At 48.2% G+C, this 22757-nt stretch overlaps 1 protein-coding gene across 1 annotated transcript in view; it reads left to right on the top strand.

Annotated features, from left to right (window-relative positions):
* Positions 1-22757, top strand: part of BCAS1 (brain enriched myelin associated protein 1) — a 95917-nt gene that overhangs the window by 47699 nt on the left and 25461 nt on the right. The window contains exons 5-8 of the mRNA XM_068986842.1: positions 2904-3047; positions 4283-4327; positions 6654-6788; positions 13296-13472. Of these exons, the coding sequence (XP_068842943.1) occupies positions 2904-3047; positions 4283-4327; positions 6654-6788; positions 13296-13472 (501 nt within the window). The remainder of the gene's footprint in view (positions 1-2903; positions 3048-4282; positions 4328-6653; positions 6789-13295; positions 13473-22757) is intronic.

Genomic DNA, 22757 nt, shown 5'->3' with positions numbered 1-22757 from the left:
GTTCTTCTCCTTCTCTGCCGGCCTTTATCCACCATGAGACTGTAAGCACTTCGAGGCAGGAGCGTGTCTGGTTCAATTTTGTCAATCTCACCAGGCTCAGGATGAGGCTCAGTAACTTAACAGTGACGATGACAGTACCAGCGTTTACTGAATGTTTACTGTGTGCTTGACGCTTTTCAAACTGTGGTGTTGGAGAACATTCTTGAGAGTTCCTTGGACTCCAAGGAGATCCAACCAGTCCATCCTAAAGGAAATCAGTCCTGAATATCCATTAGGAAGACTGATGTTGAAGCTGAAGCTCCAATACTTTGGCCACCTAATGCGAGGAACTGACTTATTTGAGAAGACCCTGATGCTGGGAAAGATTGAGGCGGGAGGAGAAGGGGACGACAGAGGGTGAGATGCCTGGACGGCATCACCGACTCAATGGACATGCGTTTGAGCAATAGTGGAGGACAGGGGAGCCTGGCGTGCTGCGTCCGTGGGGTCACGAAGAGTCCGACACGACTGAGCAACTGAACAGCAAAACGACAGTGCGTGCCACACACGCGCTAAACCCTCTAGACAGATCGTCCCGCTGACGCCCCGACGGCCCTCAGAGGCAGGGGCTGCTCTTTTGGCCCACGAGCACTCTGGGCACAGGCATCAGGGCACACGCCCGCGAAGGCAGGGGTGTGACCGGAGCAGAGGGCGGAGTCTGGGCGAAGCCAGGGGTGTGACCGGAGCCGAGGGCGGAGTCCGGGCGGGCTGGCTCCGGGGCGGCACTCACCCCGGGGGCCGCTCTACAGTTTGCGCCTGGTCAGGATTCCCCCGCCATGTTGCTGAACGAAGGTGCATGAATGAATGAGTGGGGAGAAATAAGTAACTCTCTCCGAGGATCAGCTCCAGCAGGCCTGCTGGGGCACATCGTCAGATTTAGTGCTGGTATCACATCCATGCTGGCTCATCTTACACACACCTGTTCGGTGATTTATGTAATGTTTTTGATTTAGTATTTCATCTAAAGTTTTTCTACTCAATTCTATCCAAGCAAAACTGTTCGTTGTACCAAAGAAGTATCTTTCCAAACAAACACTCCTACAGAACAACTTCCTGCGTCTGTATGTGTCCATGTGTACGCACCACCTAAAAGCAAACCATCGCCCACAGGCGCACCACACGCTGATGCCAAGGTGCTTCAGTTGTGTCCAACTCTTGGCAACACCATGGGCTGTAGCCCGCCAGGCTCCTCTGTCCATGGGTTTTCCTAGGCAAGAACACGGGAGTGGGTTACCGTTACCTTTTCCAGGGGATCTTCCCAACCCAGGGATTGAACCCCTGCCTCTTGCGTTGGCAGGTGAGTTCTTTACCACGAGCATGCACCTCAGAGGCCACTCGTCTGCTAGACACAAAATTTTCAGCCATCCTCTTTATCAACCTGCTTAACCACCTGGATCCGAATTGTACCTTGGAATTACCAAAAATTCAACTCATATTAGACGTCTAATATGAACAGGAAAGGGCTTCCCAGGTGGCACTAATGGCAAAGAACCCCCGCTGCCAGTGCAGGAGATGTAAGAGACATAGGTTCAGTCCCTGGGTCAGGAAGATCCCCGGGAGGAGAGCATGGCAACCCACTCTAGCATTTTTGCCTGGAGAATTCCATGGATGGAAGAGCCTGGTGGGCTACAATCCATGGGGTCTCAAAGAGTCGGACACGACTGAAGGGGCTTCGCACAGCACAGCGCGCAGCATGAACAAGAAGGTATACTAGGTTTAACGGGGCATCTCTTCCCAGGTAAAACTCGCGTTGCCTGGAATGAACTAGAAAAGCTGAGAACTTAGAGCTGTGGCTCTGATCTGAGTTGGGTTTTATGAAGTTCCAGCTCTTTCAGAGGCATTTCACAAGAAGCGCTGCTCCATTTAGAGAGAGCTCTGGAGCTGAGGAAAACTTTGTGGAATACACACGTTGTTACCTTTTAAAATATCCACCAAAATGTGTTTATACATTTTCATAGCTGTTCAGAAAACAGCAGCCCCATTCTCTATTCAGCCACGCCATGCGGGACCTTAGCTCCCCAACCAGGAGTCGAACCCACGCCCACTGTGTTGGCAGTGCTGAGTCTGGACCACCAGGGAAGTGCCAAAGAAAGCCCCGTTGCTGATGCAGACTCTTCTGGCTTGGTCCTTGGCACTAGGCTAACCTATGTGCCAAGTGATTCAGCACGGGGAGGCGATCTGGAAACCCAAAGAAGGGAACAGGTCCTGTGAGTGCTGTGACCCGGAAAGACTTCAGCGAAGAATGTAAACTTGAGCCCAAGCCTGCAGAATGGATGGGTTTGAGGTCACCTGGCTTGGCCCAAGGTCGTGGGAGTGAAGAAAACAAAAGAGGCCACTTTGGCAAGCATCCTGCTGTCCTGGGTGGGTTAGAAGAGGAAGTCCATCCCTGTACCCCAGCTTTTCACCAATAAACTCCCAGATCCTGAAGACGGGATTATTATTCTAAAACATCAGTGCGTTTCTTAGTTGATACAATCCACCAGCGTGGGGACGGTGGGAAACCAAATAGAAGGATCTCCCACAATCAAACTGGGGATCCACAGAGCGCCGGCATCCTGCACAGCCTTTCTCCAGAGCTGGGAGAAGAGGGTTTTGTTTGGGATGCACCGCGCCCTGCTGTGTTTGCTGGCCTCTGGCTCCAGACAAAGTCCCTCCGACTGACTGCAGATGCTGATTCTGTTAGAAAGAGGGGGCGGGGAAGGAAGAGTGACTCTCATAAACCCCTGATTGTTCTGCACCACCGTGGGCTGAAGAAGTATGGCTGGAATTAGCGGGTAAGGGAGAAAGAGGCGGGAAGCAAAAATATTACTTTGAGAGTCCACATTCAACAAGTTGCAACCGTGAAAACTCTGTCTCGATCCTAGGACTTAGTTGACGGCAAGGGAAAGGGAGGACAGGAAGTCCCAACTGTGAGCCGCTCCGTCCCCGGGGACCCTGAGCAACTGGAGATTGCAAAGGAGGACACCCAGGCAGAGAACAGTTCCATCATGAGCTTCTTTAAAACCCTGGTAAGTAATTTCAACTCTTTTTCTTCTCTGTTCCTACGTTCTATTGCGAGAAAGTTTTGCTAGTTTTAAGAATGCCACAGGCTTGAATGGCACTGCTCTAAACAGGGTGTCGTCTTGGTGCAGCCGGACCCTGGAGAACAGGGGAAGGTGTTTCGTAAGGGAATTGGCTTTCAGCGAAGGAGTCTTTACTGCTGGCAACTGCGAGAAGCATGGCAGGTGACCAAACTATAGCCACGCTGTTGTTGTTCAGTGGCGAAGTCGTGTCCGACTCTCTGCGGCCCCATGGACTGCAGCACGCCAGGCTCCCTGCCCTTCACTCTCCTGGGGTTTCTCAGATCCACGTCCGTGGGGTCCGTGGCGCTACTTAGCATCTCATCCTCGGCTGCCCCCCTCCTTTTGCTTTCAGCACGACGCGAGCCATGTGGTCACGGAGCTCTTCCGCAGTTGGTGTCTTATAGTCATTGACCATAAAAATAATTGGAAAAAACGTCCTTGAGTTGCTGACCTGTCAAAGCGTTTTTGCCACTCAAATGGCAAATCGAACTGTCGAAGTCACTTTCTATCTTGTTACGTCTAAAGCGCTCGTCAGGTCAAGGCAAGGACCCACGCCTTCCATTGCTTGCTTATCTCTGACTCTTCAGGGCCCACAGCGTGGCCCATGCCAGACACTCAGAAAAGGGCTGAGTGAGTGCATGCGTAATTAAACAGACAGCTTCAAGCGTTTGGACCATTTCCAAAGACCAAGACCAGCTTCAAAAGATAAAATAGAAAAAAATCAACAGCGTGTGCGACAGACACCAAAGGGCTGTCTGTTTGTTTGGATCAGCGGGAGCCTCGCTGGAAAGTCTGTGGCCTTCCAGGAGACAGTCTTGAATGGGGTCAAGCTCTGGGTGAATGTATGAGATCTGAGGCATTTCGCTGTGAAATACTAACTTCATTAACTTTTCTATACCTAGGCATTACCAGGATTTCTTATTATATTCCTTACCTGTAGAGTAAATTGGACTGTGTTAAATAAAAATATGCAATAAGGACTTCCCTGGGAGCCCAGCGTTTAGGACTTGATGCTTTCACCATGGGCCCCTGGGTTCAGTACCTGGTTGGGGAACTATGATTCTGCAGCAAGGCCAAAAAAAGAAAGGAAAGAGAGAGAGAGAGAAAAAAAAAAAAAGAAAGAAAGAAAATCACCCTAAAGAGCTATGGTTTGTAACATCTGTTTTTTTCAAACTTTTAAGGTTTCGCCTAACAAAGCTGAAACAAAAAAAGATACGGAAGACACGGTAGGTAGCCTGAAGCATGTTTATATTTGGGTTTGTGTGTGGAACTGGATTTGGGTTATGTCCTCTTTGTTTTTTGAATTTTATGTGTATGTGTAGATACATATATACATATTTAGCAATTTAATACTGCCATTAGGTTGTCCTTAAAATGTTCCATTTACGTTAATGGTATTTTAACGAAAATTTTGGTGGAAAACTTGAAATATGTGCCAATTGTGGCTAAATAATGTCACAAAAAACAATTTCTTACACAGAATTAGAACAGACTGCTAACAATTATATGTCATCTTAGTCTTTTTCGTTGTGTGTGGGGAGACCCAGGGAACAGAGTGAAAGCCACTGGAAGTAAGACAGCGGTGGGACCAGTTTAAAGCAGATGCAAGCCTCTAGGCTCTTGGTTTTAAAAACCTAGGTCCTGCTTTGTTTTTCATGTCATTTGAAAAAAAAGTTAATGTCTACTGCAACGGCAATCGCTTCGTGGCATGAAACAGTCGCAAGTTGACACCTGCCAAATGGAGGGGTTAGGATGCCCTGGAGAGCGTGCCCTTTCTCACCGTCATCCTAGAAATTCAGCCGGTTCCCCTCCAAGTACATTTTGTCTAGAACGGCAACTTTCTAGAGATGTTTTCGCTTTACACTAGACAGAGCCGGTTTTCTTTAGTAGGACACATGGTTTGAATTTCCCGGGAATCACGAGGAAAACTTAACTTGGTGACAGAGAAGTGTCTTGTGTCCTCCTTTTGGTGACTGAAAGTGCTTTGAAAGACACTGGGACCAAACAAACGGCTTGGCCAACTTGGTCCATCTGCTTCCCATGTTTGAAGGGGCTGAGCTATGAAAAAGATCCTAGAATTTGTCTCAGACCTGTGTTCAAGCCACAGTCCTGCTACTCGAAGGCTGTGTGATCCTAACCCATCTGAACCCAAATTTCCTCATCTGTAAAGTTGAGGCAATAAAACTTCTATCTCCCCACCCCCAGGACTGAAGGTGTGACCATGCCTGGTAAGCCCAGGGAGCTCTACTCAAATGTAGGTGATTCCTGTTTCCCCAATCCCTGCAGGACAGATTGGACACCAGGATTACATTTGGCTTGTATTGATCGGTTCCTCTAGAATTTTCTTTTTCCATTGGGGGGGAAAAAGAAAGATATATCTGAGGCATCTACGTGCATTTTCCTATAAAGTGATTTATTTGCTACAAGGCTGCTAGGGTCAAGTTCAGTGACTGGTTGGGTCCATGGGTTTCTCGTTGGGTTCTGCGACTTGCATTGTTTAGAAACAGGAGGGTGTGTGGGTGTGACGTGTGGCTTTCCGAGTGACCTGGGGCCCTCCCTCTCATCAGCTGCTCCTGCCTCACCTAGAATGTGGTCCCAGCAGAAAGTACCTATAGATAAAAATCTCATGGTTCTGCCCAGAGAGGGGTGGGTTCATTACTGAGGCAACTGGATCTCAAAAGAGGGTTTTGTGAATGTAGGTTGCCTGTGACACCCACAAACAGACCTTCCAACCTGGTTCACACGCTTGCCTCCTGGACATGTTTTCTACTGAGGTTCTTCGATTCGTGCCTTTGAAACCTTTGTCCATCTTCTCATTTGGCTCTGGGCAATTTTTAGCACACTCAAAATCCCCCAGCATTTATGACTTGAGTCAGCAATTCTGAATAATTGTAACTGGGCTAGTTTAGTCCCAATCTTGTCTCATTTTGGCTCAGAGGATTGGCTCATTCTAGAAACATCTTTTGCCCAGGAGATCTGCCCATCTAGAAATCAGTTGAATCTTTTGTGGGTAATACTGTTCCCCTGAGGTTTCTAATACCAAAAAAGGGGAGATCAGTTTGAGAATTAAAGCCACTTAGTGGCAGGATTTGCCTTGAGTCCAGGATGCAAAAACAAGTTGCTTATCTTCAGGTATATATTTTTTCCTTTTTCACATGACAATAGCATTTAGATATTTAAAGCCATCCAGTAGGGACTTCATTCTCTCCTTCGTGTTAAAAAAATTTTCGCCTGGTTATTTCATGACCTATAGACAAAGCTTAAAAATCTTGTCATCATCTTTAGCAGATGGAGTTGCGCTAATCTGGGTCATTTAAATAGGTTACCGTGTTGAAAATCAACGTGTAAGAAAAATAGACGGTGACAGTGCTCTTTAGCCAAGTCTGAGAGTTTGACAAAGATAAGTGTTCACATGATACCTTGTGATTGGAAGATGGGGGTGGTGTATCAGTAGATAATTGACAACCAGGATTACCGCACTTAAAAACAAAAGAGAAATATGGGTTTTGTTTAAAAACAAAGTTCTGAGCTGTGACTGCTGTTGCCCGAAAGGCATCTAAGGGAGAAAGTGTCTCTGATGGACAAGCCGGGCAGAAGACATCCGAGGTCCAGGCTAAAGGCGCCAAGAAAAAGCACCTGCATAGCCCCAGGCTAGGACTCGCCTTCAGAAAATTCTTTAGGCATAAGGTCTGTATCTCGTTAAACTAGGAGGGAAAAAAAACAGAACCCTGGTCTTCATTCTGTGGCTAACCTGCACATCCTGTGTCCACCCAGCTCCTCTTCAGTGAAGACAGAGCCTTGGGTGGTGGGGCTCATTACAGGGAAATTAAATACTATGTGAGACAATTTTCAGTGATTTTTTTAAAGTCCTCATAGTTACAAATGTCTCAGATTACTAGTGTCGACCAGGGTTCTAAGATTCTTCTAACCCAGTGTTTCCCAAATGTTGAATGTTTGCATACCTGCCCCATCATTTTTGAGATATACCACTATTTACTTGGGGCTTCCTTGGTGGCTCAGCTGGCCAAGAATCCGCCTGCAATGTGGGAGACCTGGGTTCGATCCCTGGGTTGGGAAGATCCCCTGAAGAAGGGAAAGGCTACCCACTCCAATGTTCTGGCCTGGAAAATTCCATGGACTGTATAGTCCGTGGGGTTGCAAAGAGTCAGACACAACTGAAAGACTTTCATATCTATTAAATATTTTTATATTGAAATTGACTTACTCCTTATTTAAACTTATCTTGAAACTTGACATTACATCACACTTGGAAAAGCAGAATCAATTTTCATAAGAAGGTACCATTATATAAGCAATAAAAAAAGATATTACCTTCTAGCTACCTGGCTCATGTTAAGCTCTGAACCGTTGGCCTTTCTAGATTTATGGAAAGGCACTTAGCCAACGGTAGGGAAATGTTAAAAACATTTCTCTACCAGAATCAGACTGAGATTTCCTCCTGAATTGTCTTACAAAGATGAGAATTGAAAAAGGAGGAGTATTTTCACAGTTTTAATATTATTTAATATCGAATCTTGGCTCAACCCAAAGTCGTCTCTCGTCCCACCGATGGTCTGCTTTCTGCACTTTGGGAAACACTTTTCTAACCTCGAGATTTTTCCGCCTCGCGCTCTGTTCCATCTCTTCCCTGTATTAACTAAACTTATACTGAACCCAACTGGAAGCCCAGGCACCGCAAACAATGAATGAAGGCAGAACAAACTGCCTCCACATTCTTGACAAGTGAGGACAACAGAGAAGTCAGCTTTGGAGATTTCATTCTTCTTGTGTCTAAGAAAATGCCAGTATTTGTCTAAAGCCGTCATCAGTTAAAAGGACCCCTGACTTGGGCCAGGATGCTTCTAAAGTTGTTCAAAGTGTCCACCATTCTCCACTAAGTTGAATGAACTGATTTTAAAAACATCCCCAGCTGGATATTAGAGTCCCTGGACTGTGTATGCAAATAAAAGCTCCATAGAAAGCTCTCCTGGCTGAATCTATATTTGCATAAACAAACTGTTATGAAGCCTCCCTTCGAGTTCCCTACAGGGTTATTTTGTTCTGTACAGAGAGAAGGGGGTGGGTGAGCGATTCTGCAGTGGGGGAGGGGAAATTAAAAGGCGGTACCACTGGATGCGGTAGCCAATTCGGTCACTGCTGGTGGAATGGGTCAGAGACTGGGGCAAAGGAATCTAGCTGAAATCCCAAACAGGGAGCTTGTGTGAGGAGGGCACTTTGGAGGTTTAAGGCGGATATGACTGCCCACCTCCCCCCAGCGCCACCCCCGCCCCCGCAGACCTGCGTGTCCCCTGACACCCATTTAACGCCAATTCCCGAGTCTCTTCCCCTCCCACAGGTGGGCCGCCCAAGTTCAGTATCCCCAGGGCTTCCCGAAACCCTTGGTCTGCCTTCCTGCCCCTCAGGTGCCTGTGGGGAAAGGAGAGGACTCTGGGACTCCTGGGTAATGTGGAAGTGACCCTTTCTGGGGTTCTTCCAGCAGAGCGAAGGCTTTGCCTTGAGTCACATTCAGTCTGTTGTTCTACGTCATCTAAGGGGACAAGTCCCAGGCGTTCTTCACTCTCATTTGGACGGCAGTTTGGTGGGCCTTGTTGGCTTTTACCTTCCTGCCTCAGAAAGTGTTTGTCTTTTCCTCAACGGATTGTTCGGTCATCCAAAAAGACAGGGGGAAAGGGCCATTAAAGCAGACCAGCCAGAGTCTATCAGTGAACCTTGATGCCTGCTTCTGGGAGGTGTGATACTCCTCCTCCTTGAGTTCATTGTGACCCAGGACCAAAAAGGAGACCTCACCCAAGCAAAGTCAAGGATAAAACACTGTCCTCTGGTTTTGCTCAAAAAGAATATAAGGGCTACCAATCCTGGTTAACTCCTAGGTTCGTTTCTTTATAGCTCAATTTTCCTTCTTATAAAAAGGATTGTCTTAGTTTAAAAGAATGGAGAAGCCTGGAGTTAATCAGTGGAATACATTTGTTGTTATAAATAATAAGGAGGTCAGCATTTCTTTGCTGAATCTGAATCTTTTTTCTCTTGGCTTAATCATACATGATGCTTCAGCATAAAACTTTGTCACACGCCCTGCAGACTTTGAACACAGCCATGCACACAGAGGACGTGGGTTTAGCGTGTCTTTGCCCAGAAATGCTCCCTTCCCCACTCTGGCTGGCTCAGTGCCTCCTCTGTCGGTTAGACAGTAAAATATCAGCAGCTACCTCATGGGATTCGTAAGCTTCTGCCACACATTCATTGTTTTTTGGTTCTTGGTACAGTGTTTATATCTTACTAACACTTCCCCTCTTCCACACCCAAATGTGAAAAGAAGATGAAAAGTTGCTCCAGAGGAAGGTAAGGTCCCCTGATACGCAGCCTCCCATTCTAATACATTTGAATTTCACGGGTAGGTTTGTCAGATAAATAACAGGTACCCAGTTCAACTCAGTTTCATATAAATGGCAGCTAATTTTTTAGTATAAAAATAAGTATGTCCCAGGCAATATTTGGGACATCCTTAGGCAAAAAATTGCCCTCTGTTGATCTTAAATTTAGATTTAACAGGACATCCTGTGGTCTCACTGTTATTTGCTAAATCTGGCAACCCTACCCAGGAGATTTTCTCCAAAAAACATGGATAGAACTTGTGTAGTCTCTACCGTAATGCAAACAAAGAATATGAATTCAGTTGATGCTGGCAGAACACCATTTGGAACACGTCTCTGGGAAGCGAGGAGGTGTGTGGGCAGGGAGAGGACGACTCTTGGCAATCTGTGACTCCACAGCCCTGTACGAGGGGGTGGATGGGCAGAAACATGACATGGCAGGATCCTGCGTGGGTCTCTCCTGTGGTCCCCATCATCAGTTAATTTGCTATTTATTTAATACGCATTTTGAGCCACATACAGGATCTAATGGGGTTAGGGATGTAACGGTGACAATTACATAAAAGCTTGTACCTTCAAGAGCTCAGTCTGGCCAGAGAGATGCACAGTCAGCAGTTACATCAATACGTTGGTTACATCGCTGTGCACCTACTATGAGCTTCCCTGGTGGCTCAGTGGTAAAGAATCTGTCTGCAATGCAGGAGACACGGGACTGAATGTCCAGGTTTGAGTATCACCCACCCTGGATTCAGAGGTCAACTCTGTCCCCTGATCAGTGCAGTCGCAAGCAACTTGTTTAACCAGCCGGGACCAAAACTTCCCTAACTATAATGCATGCGTGCGTGCTCAGTTGCTTAGTCACGTCCAGCTGTTGCAACCCTACAGACTGTAGCCCACCAGCCTCCTCTGTCCATGGAATTTCCCAGGCAAAAATATTGGAGTGGGTTGCCATTTCCTTCTCCAGGGGATCTTCCTGACTCAGGGATCGAACCTGAGTCTCCTGTGTCTCCCACACCAGCGAGTGGGTTCTTTACCACTAGTATGGACACAGTCATGCATTCCTTCCTCATCAGACTGTCGTTACAACATTCAGTGGCTTAGAATGGTGCTGGGCACTGGTGCCTTCTATCACTGTTACATCAGAGTTCAAAGTTGGACATCTCTTTGCCCAGTTCCCTAGGACCATAGTTCCCTCTTCAAGGGGCTGAGGGAGACAGGAGGCTGAGGGGAGAAGGCAAAACCAGCCAAACCAGAGGTGTCTTGTGGGCTTAGCGACTGGACCTGCCCTGGTAGAAGGCCAGAGCTCCAGAACCAAGCTCTTTCTTGTAACTCCCATGCACCTTTGACTGAGCAGGCTGAGCACCTGTGAAGGGACAGCCCTGAGCTGGTAACACGGCCTCTCAACAGAGGAAGCAAAGCAGCAGAATTTAAATGAAAACAGTGTGGGACCCAGTGAGTAATGGAGCATTTCCTGTATGACGAGAGCAGGACCGATGACTTACTTAAGCCAACAACAGTGCTTGCTAAGAGATGGGAGTGAGGTCAGCCCCGCCCCTAGCCCAGATTCTTGGTCTAAAACGGACCCCTCGAGCCAGTGGGGATTTTCCCGGGAGAGCAGAAGTGAAGTTGATGCTGGGGACCGTGCCTGGCCCCTCCTGCTCCTCCTGCTTCTGTCCTGGCCTCTGGCGCTTGCTGAGGGCTCTGGGCGTACGCCTTTCCCTGGGCCAGCGGCCTCCTCCCTCTGCCCCAGTTAGTTTCTAGCTGCCCTTCAGATCACAGCACAGTCTCCCTTCCTCTGTCAGACCTCCCTGACTGTCATAGTAGATCTGGTCTAGCGCCCTCCTTCTCTTAGCACCGAATCCTTCCCTCTGCCCTGTGGCACTCATCATAGCTGGGGTTTCACGCTCACCTGCGGGACTATTTGTTTGGCGTCTCTATCTTCATGAGAACACGCCGCCCCAGCACTCAATATCCGTCACAGGTCATAGAGGGCAGTTGATCACGTTTTCCCGAGTAAATGCATACATCGGCATGTCTCCCTCCTATTTTCTGAAAAAGACAGCAAGCTAGTTGGTGGAGGGCACTTCCCCTTCAACCAGTCCTCGTTAATTTAATTACCATTTAAAGCTCCAGGTGTCCCAGACCATTTGGAACATGCGTAAATGCAGAATCGTCTGAGCCTAACCAGTTTGATCACACTGTTGATACAAGGCAGAGGTTATTTTAAACCGCAGCATTATGTGGTTTTATACGTTTCTAAATGGAACTGGGATTATTCCAGGATCACCTGTCACAAAAGTCATTTCTATACATTGGCCCTTTAGCTCCTGATTCAAATGTAGAATCTGCTCCATAAATGACTCCCTTTTAGTATCAAAAAAGTCAGCACAGAAGATACTGTGTCTTGCATTGGACAGTGAAGCAGTCTCGAGGAGGGCCGATGGCCCCCGCTGCACGGTCTGGCTGCTCAGAGTGCGGGGAGGAGGAGGAGGGCTGGGGAGGGGGTGGGGAGGCAGGAAGCCCAGGGCCTGAGTGAGTGTGCGGCTCCGTGCCAGTGTCCGTCCACTCACTGGCATCTACTTTAGACGAGGAGGCTGCGTCTACAAGTGGAGACACGGGGCTTGTGGATGGCTCGTCAGACCCAAACCTCTGCCCCGAGTGCCTCACACAAAGTCTGTAGATGTTAGACTTTGGATCTCTGTAGACTACAGATCACTGTAGTCACGGGTCCCTAGCCGCCAGGCCGAGGGCCAGGACCCATTCGTGGCCTGTTAAGAACCGGGCCACACAGCAGGAGGCGGGCAGCGGCGGGTGAGTGAAGCTTCACGTGTACTTACAGCGGCTCCCGTCGCCTGCACGGCTGCCTGAGCCCTGCCTCTTCTCAGCTCAGCAGCCGCGCGAGGCTCTCGGGGAAGCTAGAGCCCTGCTGTGAACCAAGCCCGCGAGGGTCTAGGTGGGGTGCTCCTTGTGAGAGAGAGCCTAATGCCTGATGGCCGAGGAGGGGCTGAGCCAGGGAGCTGAGCAGGGAGCAGCTGCGGATACCCATGATCCTTAGCAGAGAGGTCTGGCTGCCCAGCGACCGCAACAGGTCAGTTACTCGCAGACACGTATCAGAGCCCTGTGAGTGAGTAACAAGCGAGTTGTGTAATTATTTCATCATATATCACAATATAATAACAGCAGAAATGAAGCGCAGAGTAAACGTAACGCACCGGAACCATCCCGCAACCCTTCCCTCAAGCCCAGTCTGCGGGAAAATTGTCTTCCACGAACCAGTGCTTGGGGCCCATGAGGCTGGGAACCACTGACTGCAGTGACCTCTCAGGCAGAGTGAGAGCAGACTGTCAGCCCTTCTCTTCTAAAGCAGACGCATTAGGACCCATCTTTCACTGCAGATTTTGGATCAGTAAGACAATACATCTTTATCGTGTAAACAAACACGAGTGTGTTGGAGATGCATGTTCAGAACACTTTTCTGCAGAGACCACAGTCTAAAGAAGACCCGTGGCCTCAGCACAAACTAACATTCTAACAGCCAAGTGCCCCTTTCTGTCACCTTGAGCCCTAATGTGTTACTAACATACATATGATACATAATGGTTCTATATATTTTTGCAGAAGAGAAGTATCTGGACTTTTCCCAAGATTTTAACACAAGTCCACAACCACATGGAGTATTTGGAAAATACAGAAAGTTGTGAAAGGGAAACTTAACATGCATAGCCTCAGCCCACATTTGTAAAGAAAAGCCCTTTTGCTTTTGAAATCCTGCGATGATTAACATTTTTTGTAACTTTTATAGGGAGAGGAAAAGTCAGCCGCCTCTTCAGCCAACCTCAAGTTAGACAAAGCCAACATTACGCTCCAGGAGCCCCAGGGGGCCGCCAAGAATTCTACACCCACTGAAACAGCAAAGGATGGTGCCAAGGAAAAAGGGGGCCCCAGCTCTCTGCCTCTGGGCAAACTGTTCTGGAAAAAGGTAAGTCCTAGTCTCTAGATTTGGAGAGTCTCTGGGGCCAGGGTGACTTGAGAAGTGGTTTCTGGTGGGCCAGCCACGGTGCTCAATGATGCATGGAGCTTCTTCTTCAAGCTGACTCGACTCACCACTGAGCTGAAGACTTGTAACTCACCCCGCGAGAAAAATGCAACGTCTGCCGTGTTACAAGCATGTGTTTTGTGGGAAAGAACAGGAAATGAACAAGTAGAATTTTCCTTCTTGGAATTACTCCGGTTCGGGACAGAGGGCGGTGGTGTTCTGTGGGTTGTCTTCTTCCTAGTGCAGGGTGGTGGGGGGTGGTCCTCGGGTGCCTCCCGCCCTGGCGCCGTGGACCGCCTTGGGCTGCTCCGTCCCTCCTCCCCCAGCTACAGAGCCTCGGTGGCAGCAGCCCTGAGACCTCGCTCTCCTGTTGGAGAACCACAGCCATCAACCAGTTCACCACCAGGGCAGGCACACAGCGCGCCCTCCGAGGGGAACACGCAAACCGCTGTCTGAGTTTTCCCTGGAGAGTGAAGGCGCAGAGCAAGGAGGCGAGGTGGGCACACCGACTGATGCTGAGAGCTATTCTGTGATCCTCCTGCTGAGCAAACCTCAGCTGCCACACATGTTCAGAGCCCTTGCCTGCTTTAAATGTGGCCAAAGATGAGCAAGGAGTTGTGGGAGGGGGAGTTGGAGATGCCAGATGAGCAATTCCAGTGGCACATCCGTGCGTCTTGGTGCACGGTGCCAGGAAGGCAGTGAACACAGATGCCGCTGGGTATTCGGTTTCTTCTCTTGTCCAGAATCCAGCAGGATTTCGGAAACCTTTTCCCGTTTATTTTCCATTGTACAGAAATCTCCCTTCTGGGTTCTTCCCGGAACACAAGCACTAATACTTAGTGAAAACCTTGGGCGATGTCGCTCGGCAGACCCACCCTTATTCTCCTTCCTCATCAATTTCGCTCTCTTTTTTTTCTTTAACAAAATATTTTATCAGCACTATAATGAAGGGAACAGTTTCCGAGTAAGTTACATCCATATACTGGTGGCAAGGGATAGATTTAAGTGGCTCATATTCAGACATTTTTACTTCAATAATCATATGTATTATTCAAAATGTATTAGGAAAAATAAAACCAGCACATTAAATAAGCTCAAGATTTAACATATATTTTGCTCAAAGTGAGGTTACATGTATTTAGTTTAAAAAAGTAATCCAAGGAGGAGGCCCTCCCTGGCGTCCACTGGTTAAGACTCTGCACTTCCTGTGCAGGGGTGAGGGTTCAATCCCTGGTTAGGGAACAAGGATCCCACATGCCACGGGCTGCAGCTGGGGAAAAAAAAAAAAGTTATCCAAAGAAAGAGTTATGTAGTTAATGGTACTAATGCTAATAAGGAAATCAACCCTGAATATTCATTGGAAGGACTGATGCTGAAGCTCCAATACTTTGGCCACCTGATGGAAAGAGCCAACTCTTTGGAAAGAAAAACCCTGATGCTGGGAAAGATTGAAGGCAGGAGGAGAAGGGGACAACAGAGGATGAGGTGGCTGGATGGCATCACCGACTCGACGGACATGGGTTTGAGCCAGCTCCGGGAGATGGTGATGGACGGGGAGGCCTGGCGAGCTGCAGGCCGTGGGGTCACAGAGATGGACATGGCTTAGCAACTGAACAGTTAACAGTGCTGAGTAAATAGTAGTAAATTGGGGTCCCCCCAGGAGGCTGACATGAAGACAGAGCTGATATGTAGAATATCTCTTGGAGGAAAACCGCTGTGGAGGATGAAGGGCGTGGGGAGGTGTGGGAGGGGAGAGGCTGCGGGGCCCAGGAGGGGCAGAGCGGCAGGAGGAGAGGGCCGGAGGGCCTCTGGCTGGGGGTGCTGCTGAGCGGGGGCCAGGTAGAGCTCACGCGAGGGGTCCTGTGTCGGGCTTCCAGCACTCTCTGGGCTCGGTCACTGCCAAGGAGCCGCGGGGGGAGCACAGAGGTCATGAGCGCTGAAGTCGTGACCCTCAGAGGCGGCCCCGCTCGCAGGGAGATGGGAGCCGCTCTCGGCCACAGCTGCCACAGGTGGGGTGTTGTTCAGTCGTGTCCAAGTCCTGTGACCCCAGGGACTGTAGCCCGCCAGGCTCCTCTGTCCATGAGATTTCCCAGGCAAGAATACAGAAGTGGGATGCCAGGGGATCTTCCCGACCCAGGGATCGAACTTGCGTCTCCTGCACTGGGAGGCAGCTTCTTTACCGCTGAGGCACCAGGGAAGCCCCAAGGGTATGTGCAGTGTGGCCAAAGCTACCCAGGAGGTTGGCAAACAATGGAAGTTTGAGGCACACTGATGTACAGGTCAGACTCTGAGTCCCGGTCCACCTCCACGAGCCTCGGCTTCCTCATCCGAGAAATGCAGACAGTAACAGCCCCGTGCCATGGAAATGAGTGAGGACTAAGGAACGGGGGTAAAACCCCGCCCTGTGGGTCACACAGCAGCGGCCGAGGAGCCTGCATCTCGCCCACGTGCTCGAGGGTTGAGGCGTGAGTCAGGCCCACTGTGACATCTCTCTGTGCCAGCCAGTCTGGCGAAGCTTCTAAACGTAAAAACCGCCCATGCTTTATCTTTCCTGACCTTTGGCATCTATGAGAGATGCGCCGGTTCCTCTTTGAAATTTCGGCTCTTCCCGTTGAAAATAAAAGTCAGGACCGCTTGGCACTCAGGTACTCATTTATTTCAGTCTCACTGGCTCTTGCACCGGCATCTGCTTTATTTCTTTAGTAGGTCATACAAACGATGAAGTTAAGAGAAACTGAACCAAATCACCTCTGATCTTGTCTTGTCTTCTTGCATGCAGAGAAAACAGATCTGTATGGATGTGAGGGGGAGGTTCCCTCATCCCACAGCAGTTTTAATCACTCTCTTGGTGCTGAGTATTTTTTTTAATGTGTGTGTGTGTGTGTGTGCAGGTCCTAGGCACTGAAAAAATATCAGGGAACAGATCACTGCCCTCCAGTAGCTTCCAGTCTCTTAGAGGAGCTTATTTCTTGGGGAACAGATTGCTGCCCTCCAGTAGCTTCCATTCTCTTAGGGGAGCTTACTGCCCTCCAGTAGCTTCCATCCTCTTAGAGGAGCTTATTTCTTGTAGGAGCAAAATGGCAGTCTTTGTCTTTTTTAAATTAGAAGAAGATTTGGTTATAAAACCATTCTTGTAAAATTTTTGAGAGCAAAGAGAAACACTAGAAAATTCTGATATTTTCACTAACTCTAAGCTCGCTTTCTTTTAATTGAGAAGCTTTTAAACAAACAAATTTCGAAGTCTCTAAGTCTGCAATTAGGAACATCAGAAATGAAATTTTCCCCTAAAGGCTGTCAATATGAAATTATACATTATTTTGATTTATAGTCTTGATTGCTAAAGTAGTTCTTATTATAAACAAAAATAACCTTTGAGAAAATTAATTTCACATTTTGTTATGCTTGCCAAAAAGATGTTTAAGCCCAGTTCTGTGGACTGACTGCACCATTTCAGAGTAATTGGGATACTATTTGCTCTGTGACCTCGCGAAAGTCACTTACTCTGTTTGGGTCTCTTTTTCCTCACTTGTTGAGTAAAAAGATTGGAATAGCTGATCTTAAAAAACCCTGGGGATGGCAAGTTGGCATAATAGCCAGAATCAGAAAGATGGGGCTCTATAACTTTAGGCAGATTATTTAACCCTTCCGAGCATTTACTTTCTCACCTGTAACATAGGGACCACGTCCGTCTCACGGTGCTGTGATGAGAGCCCGTCATTTACGTGGAGAGCGTTCGGGACGTAGCAGGTGCTCAGCGGACAGTGCTCCTCTCATTTTCTCAAGTGTGACATCACTGGTTACAAACTAAGTATCCAAGTGCCACTCCTGGAGCTCACGGCCCGTGTGGTGCAAAGGGAATATCAGACTCATCTGCTGCCGTCGAAAGGCTTGAAACCCACTTGGAGGGACAGACATGTATGAATACATGCACGCCTGTGTGTGTGTGTGCGTGTATGCGGTTGGTAAATGATGCATTTATTTGGAGTATCTTCAAAATGGCTCTTCTCCTACTTTCCTTTGGAGGAGACAAATGATGAAGTAGAAAAGCAATGTGAGCTCTGAAGCCAAAGAGACACAGAATCAAATCTCAGCTCTGACAGTGACTGTCTATTTGAACATGAGCAAAGAATTTAAACCCTCTAAGCCTCACTTTCCTCAACTCTGAAAATAGGAAGTGATTCCTACCTCTCATGACCTGGGAGAGGAGCTGGACAGTGGGTACGGAGTGGCTGGCATTTGAGGAGTGACAGCTTCACTCCCGAACAGTCAAGTGTGGAGTCTAATATTAATCCGTGGGGTGCAGATTACCAGTGCCGCGGGTGTTGAGACAAGGGGGCAGCCAGGGTAGGTCAAAGTAGACTAAGAGAACTTAAACATCCCTCTGGCTCGTATGGCTTATTTGCTCACAAAGCGAATCCCAGAGTCCACTGGGATTCGGTTAGACAGCCCAGCGTAGGGACTTGCTTGGTGGGCCGGTGGCTAAGACTCCACACTCCCAGTGCCGGGGGCAGGGGTTTGATGCCTGGTCCGGGAACTAAGATCCCTCCTGCTTGCATGGTGCAGCCAAAAAAATACATAAATAAACCAAGAAAAGGCTGGCCTAGGTCTGGATAACTATGGAAGCACTTGAAAGACAGGCTTAAGCATTCAGACCTGATAGAAAAGGTCTTCCTTCAGCTCCGCGATGAAGTCAGTGAATACGGAACAGCTGCCACGTGATCCCGATGGCGCTCCTGGAAGACCCGGTAGCAACGGGGTGTCTACAGGCCGAAGTGCTACCATCTGACAGCATTTTAAAGAAACATTCCTTTAAGAACTGCAGTGCTCTTTAAAGGAGAGGCGCTCTTGTAAGTCAAGTTTATATAATAAGTACATGTGCCGTTTAGATCCTTATTCTCAGCAATATAAATGTCCAAACCAGATCCTTTAGCTTTCAAACTGGGTTTTTGTCGTTGTTAACAAAGCTGCACAAGTTTCAACTCACTAGATAAGGGCCAGATGTCCAGTTTGTTGAAAAGGATTGAAGCGTTGCTGGTTTTGAGGTTCGGATGAGAATCCCACCCTCGGTGTGTTTGCTTATCACACCTTATCGTGCTCCTCTGACTGAGAGGCTTGACGACGCTGGTGTGCCGAGATCGACCTTGCATTCTAGAATCATTCTGTCTTCATTCATTTTGATGTGAGTTGTGGTGCCCTCCGATTCTCCTTCCTGTCCGAATTCCCTTCCTGCACATATTCCCAATGTGGAAGAGTTAGTCGTCTCTCCTCTTCCTCAAAGATTAGCCACCAGAGCGTACTCCCTGGCAATGGAAATGATGGATTGGAATCTGGTCCTGCTGAGTCCTCAGCTCGCAGGTTTTTGCTGTGTGGGAAAGAGGAGGAGAGAAAGCAGAAGTTGTTGGATGACTTTGTCATCGTGTTCTGAGCACGGAAGCCATGCTGGTCACAGATATACATTAATGTGAGCTCCAGGGTGTCAGCTTTGAAGCAGAATTAGAGACACACCTCAAACTTCAAAGGGAGCCATGGTTTTGGAATAAAAGCTGCAGTTTAATAGGTGCTGGAGCAGAGACCTAGAAATTACAGGGGGTCTGCTTGCGTTTTGCAAACTGACATGGAATACTAATGTAAAAAAGATGTATATTAGCCTGCTGCCTAACACATAGCCCAACAATGTGGGGTTTTATTATTATCTTTGTTAGTATTACTATGTTTCTTCAGTTCTATAGAGTTGCATCTGAGGCATGTTCACAAGATAGGGAGAAGCAGGCCAACAAAGAATGTTTATTAGAGGATCAGAACCACATGCAAGAAGCTGCCTTCGGGGTGGCGTCTGGAATCTGGCCTCAGGCCTGTTTATTCAGAGTTTCTATTTGTAACTTGGTCAATAAACTGTGAAGCACATTTATCAAGTTTATGAGCTGGGTGGGCTCATTAATGCAAAATCCAAAATATATGCAATAAGGATCTCAAAATACTGGCACAATGGGCTGAAGTTAGGACGTCCTGGGCTTTTTGTTTAATGAAGTTCACCGTGCCACTGTCCTGATGGGAGCAGCTCATCACATATTTTAACAGAGCCATGCCATCCGGTTACCCGTTCCAATGCTAGAACTTAATATAACCCAAGAGCAGTGTTAGAAATGTCTCTTCCAAAGGGATTCACGAACAACCATGTGTCTGGGCCAGACACAAGGGAATTTTAAAAGCAACATGATATTAATCAAGAAAAGTTATTTAAAATTTATTTTATTAAAGTTAATTTCTGCTAAATGGCAGAGTAGCTCAATTAGACATGTGTCCTTGGTGTCTCAGATGGTAAAGAATCTGCCTACAATGTGGAAGACCCAGATTCAGTCCCTGGGTCAGAAAGATCCCCTGGGGAAGGGAATGGCTACCCACTCCAGTATTCTTGCCTGGAGAATCCCATGGACCGAGGAGCCTGGTGGGCTCCCACGGGGTTGCAAGGACCTGGATGCAGCTGAGCGACTAACAGTTTCACTTTCACGTCATACGCTCTTTACCATATTCTCTTCCGATACAGCTCATCACAGGATATAGAGCACAGTCCCCTGTGCTACACAGGAGGACCTCATTGCTTAGCTTTTCTCTGTGTGATAGTCTCCATCTGCTGACCCCAAACTTCTCATGCGTCCCTCCGCACCCCTTCTCCCTCTTGGCAATCACAATTTCTCCTCTGTGTCTGTGAGTCTGTTTCTGTTTCATTGATAAATTCATCTGTGTCATATTTTGGATTCCGAATATAAGTGATATCATATGACGTTTCCCTTTGTCTGACTCACTTCTCTTAGTGTGATAATCTCTAGGTCCATCTGTCTGGTTGCAGATGGCAATATTTCATTCTTCTTATGACTGAGTGGCATTTCAGCGTGTGTGTGTGTGTGTGAGTGTGTGTGTGAGTGTGTGTGTATGTGACTGTGAGTGTATGTGCGTGTGTGTTATGAGTGTGTGTGCGCGTGTGTGTGTATGAGAATGTGTGTGTGCATGTTGTGTGTGCGTGTGTGTGTGTTGTGTGTGCATGTGTGTGTGTGCATGTGTGTTGTGTGAGTGTGTGCGTGTGAGTGCGTGTGTGTGTGTTGTGTGTGTGTGAGAGTGCATGTGTGAGTGTGTGTGCGTGTGTGTGCGTGTCGTGTGTGTGTGTGTGCGTGTGTGTGCATGTGTGTGTGTGTGAGTGTGTGCGTGTGTGAGTGTGTGTGCACTGCATCGTCTTTATCCATTCATCTGTTGATGGACGTTTAGATTTCTTCCATGTCTTGACTATTGTGAATAGTGCTTCTGTGAATTAGGGTGCATATATCTTTTTGAATTAGAATTTTGTCTGCATATATGCCCAGGAGCGGGATTCCTGGGTCATATAACAACCCTGTTTTTAGTTTTTGAGGAAGCTCCACACTCTTTTCCATAGTGGCTGCCCCAGTACACGTTCCCATCGACAATGTAGGGAGATTCCCTAAGACAAGCCTGAAGTAGGTCAGGTGGGCCTAGATGACGCCCCTGCCCCCCGCACGCGCGAAAGCCCCTCCACTCATCGAGCGCGTGGTCCGTGCAGGCGCTGTGCTAGGCGCTCCACACCCCTCGCCCTCGCGCCGGCCATTTCCACACCCTGGAGCACGCCAGTGCACACGCCGACTCACGCCGTCCGGGTAGTTCTAGGACTGTGAGAAAGGTGGTCGTGGCTCGGTTGAGGCCTCTCTGTGCTCCTCCTGGTGATCGCTCACAAACCACACCTCCGCCCCCAGAGCCACCGAGGAGGAGGTCCCCGACACCTTACCCGACGCTTTGCTGATGTCCTCGGAGCCTGCCGCCGCTCCCCTGCCACTCGAGAGGCGGTGGAGAAAACTCTCTTTGGGAAGCTCAGCTCCGGGAGCAGCTGCTCGGGGCAGAGAGACACCCTTGGCACCCATGCAGCCCTCTTTGCCCCAGGGCACACCCAGCCCGAGGGCAGCTAAGCTGGGTTGGATAAGGGGCTCTCCAACCACCAGCATCCTCCCCAAAACGACCCTTGCAGGATGCTGGCTCCCCAGAGTCCTTACTTCCACGGATGAGATCTCTTCCCATTTCTTAAAATTTTTATTTCTGCTCCTCCCGTACCCCCTCACTCCTAGAAAAGACTGTGGACACCTGAACCTCATTGCAACATAGTTCAAGTTGTTCTTACCCTGCTACATACACCTCGCGGTGTCTCTGGCGCCCGTGGAAAGGAAGGTCCTGACATCTGCCCTGGGAGGAGCTGCCCGGTGGCCGGACCCCAGCCCCCAGATGTAGATGAGTCTCAGCTCTGCCTCAGGCACGACTCTCCCTTCACAGGCTGTATTGTGTGTATTCCTCAGAACAACCATCCAAGCGCCCACTTTTGGTGTGTGAACTGAGGCTGAGAGAGATGTGGTTGACTTGCCCAAGGTTGCACAGCTACAACAGTGAATTTGAACCTGACTCCACAGTCCAAGACGCTCAGGACTTGGGTTCTGAGCAGGTTGCCGTACGTGTGTCAGACCCTAAAGGGCAACAAAAACCTGGTGTCTCATTACCCAATCTGGGGTCCTTCTTCTTACCGGATGTTTCAGCTTTCCCCAGCTTGAAGGTTAGGCCCGTAAGCCAGTGTACAACTGTACAGGAAAGTGCAAGCTGGTTTTGGATGGCTCCTGGAGACAGCTCTAAACAGTTAATCCATCATGTAATGCAGAGTTATCTTCTTTCCATTCTACTCCATTTCCTCTGGTGACATTAACTATAAGATCTCTTCCTGGTTTTAAGAAGCATTTTTTACTGTGTTTACACTTGATGATCTCTCTTTTTAACAAAGACTTAAAAATAATTAGAATTTAATGAGCACCGTTACGCATTGCAGTGGTTTTAATACGTTCTTCTGGTTACAGGGAGGACGTTGATATGACGTTCATGTCAAGCTATTTTCTTTTAAAATACATTTGTTTAAGTGAAAAGATAGTCAACTTAAAGAAAAATATCAAGTAAATACAGATGTACACGGACAGGTCAAGAATTGTGAAAACAGTATGCAGATTACTTTGAGAAATGGTCCACTGGACTAATTCCCAACATAAGGAGTGTTTTGCTGGGTAGTATAGCTTTAAAGTAAGAGACAGCCATATCTTTCGGAACAGACAATACTTAAAAAGCCAACTCCCGAAACATGAGCAGGATCGGGACGAGTGGAGCCGTGATGAAGATCATGGAAACCTCACTGTC

Source organism: Capricornis sumatraensis, chromosome 15, assembly GCF_032405125.1.
Source record: "Capricornis sumatraensis isolate serow.1 chromosome 15, serow.2, whole genome shotgun sequence".
Classification (NCBI taxonomy): Eukaryota; Metazoa; Chordata; class Mammalia; order Artiodactyla; family Bovidae; genus Capricornis; species Capricornis sumatraensis.
This window is presented reverse-complemented; position numbering and strand designations above follow the sequence as displayed.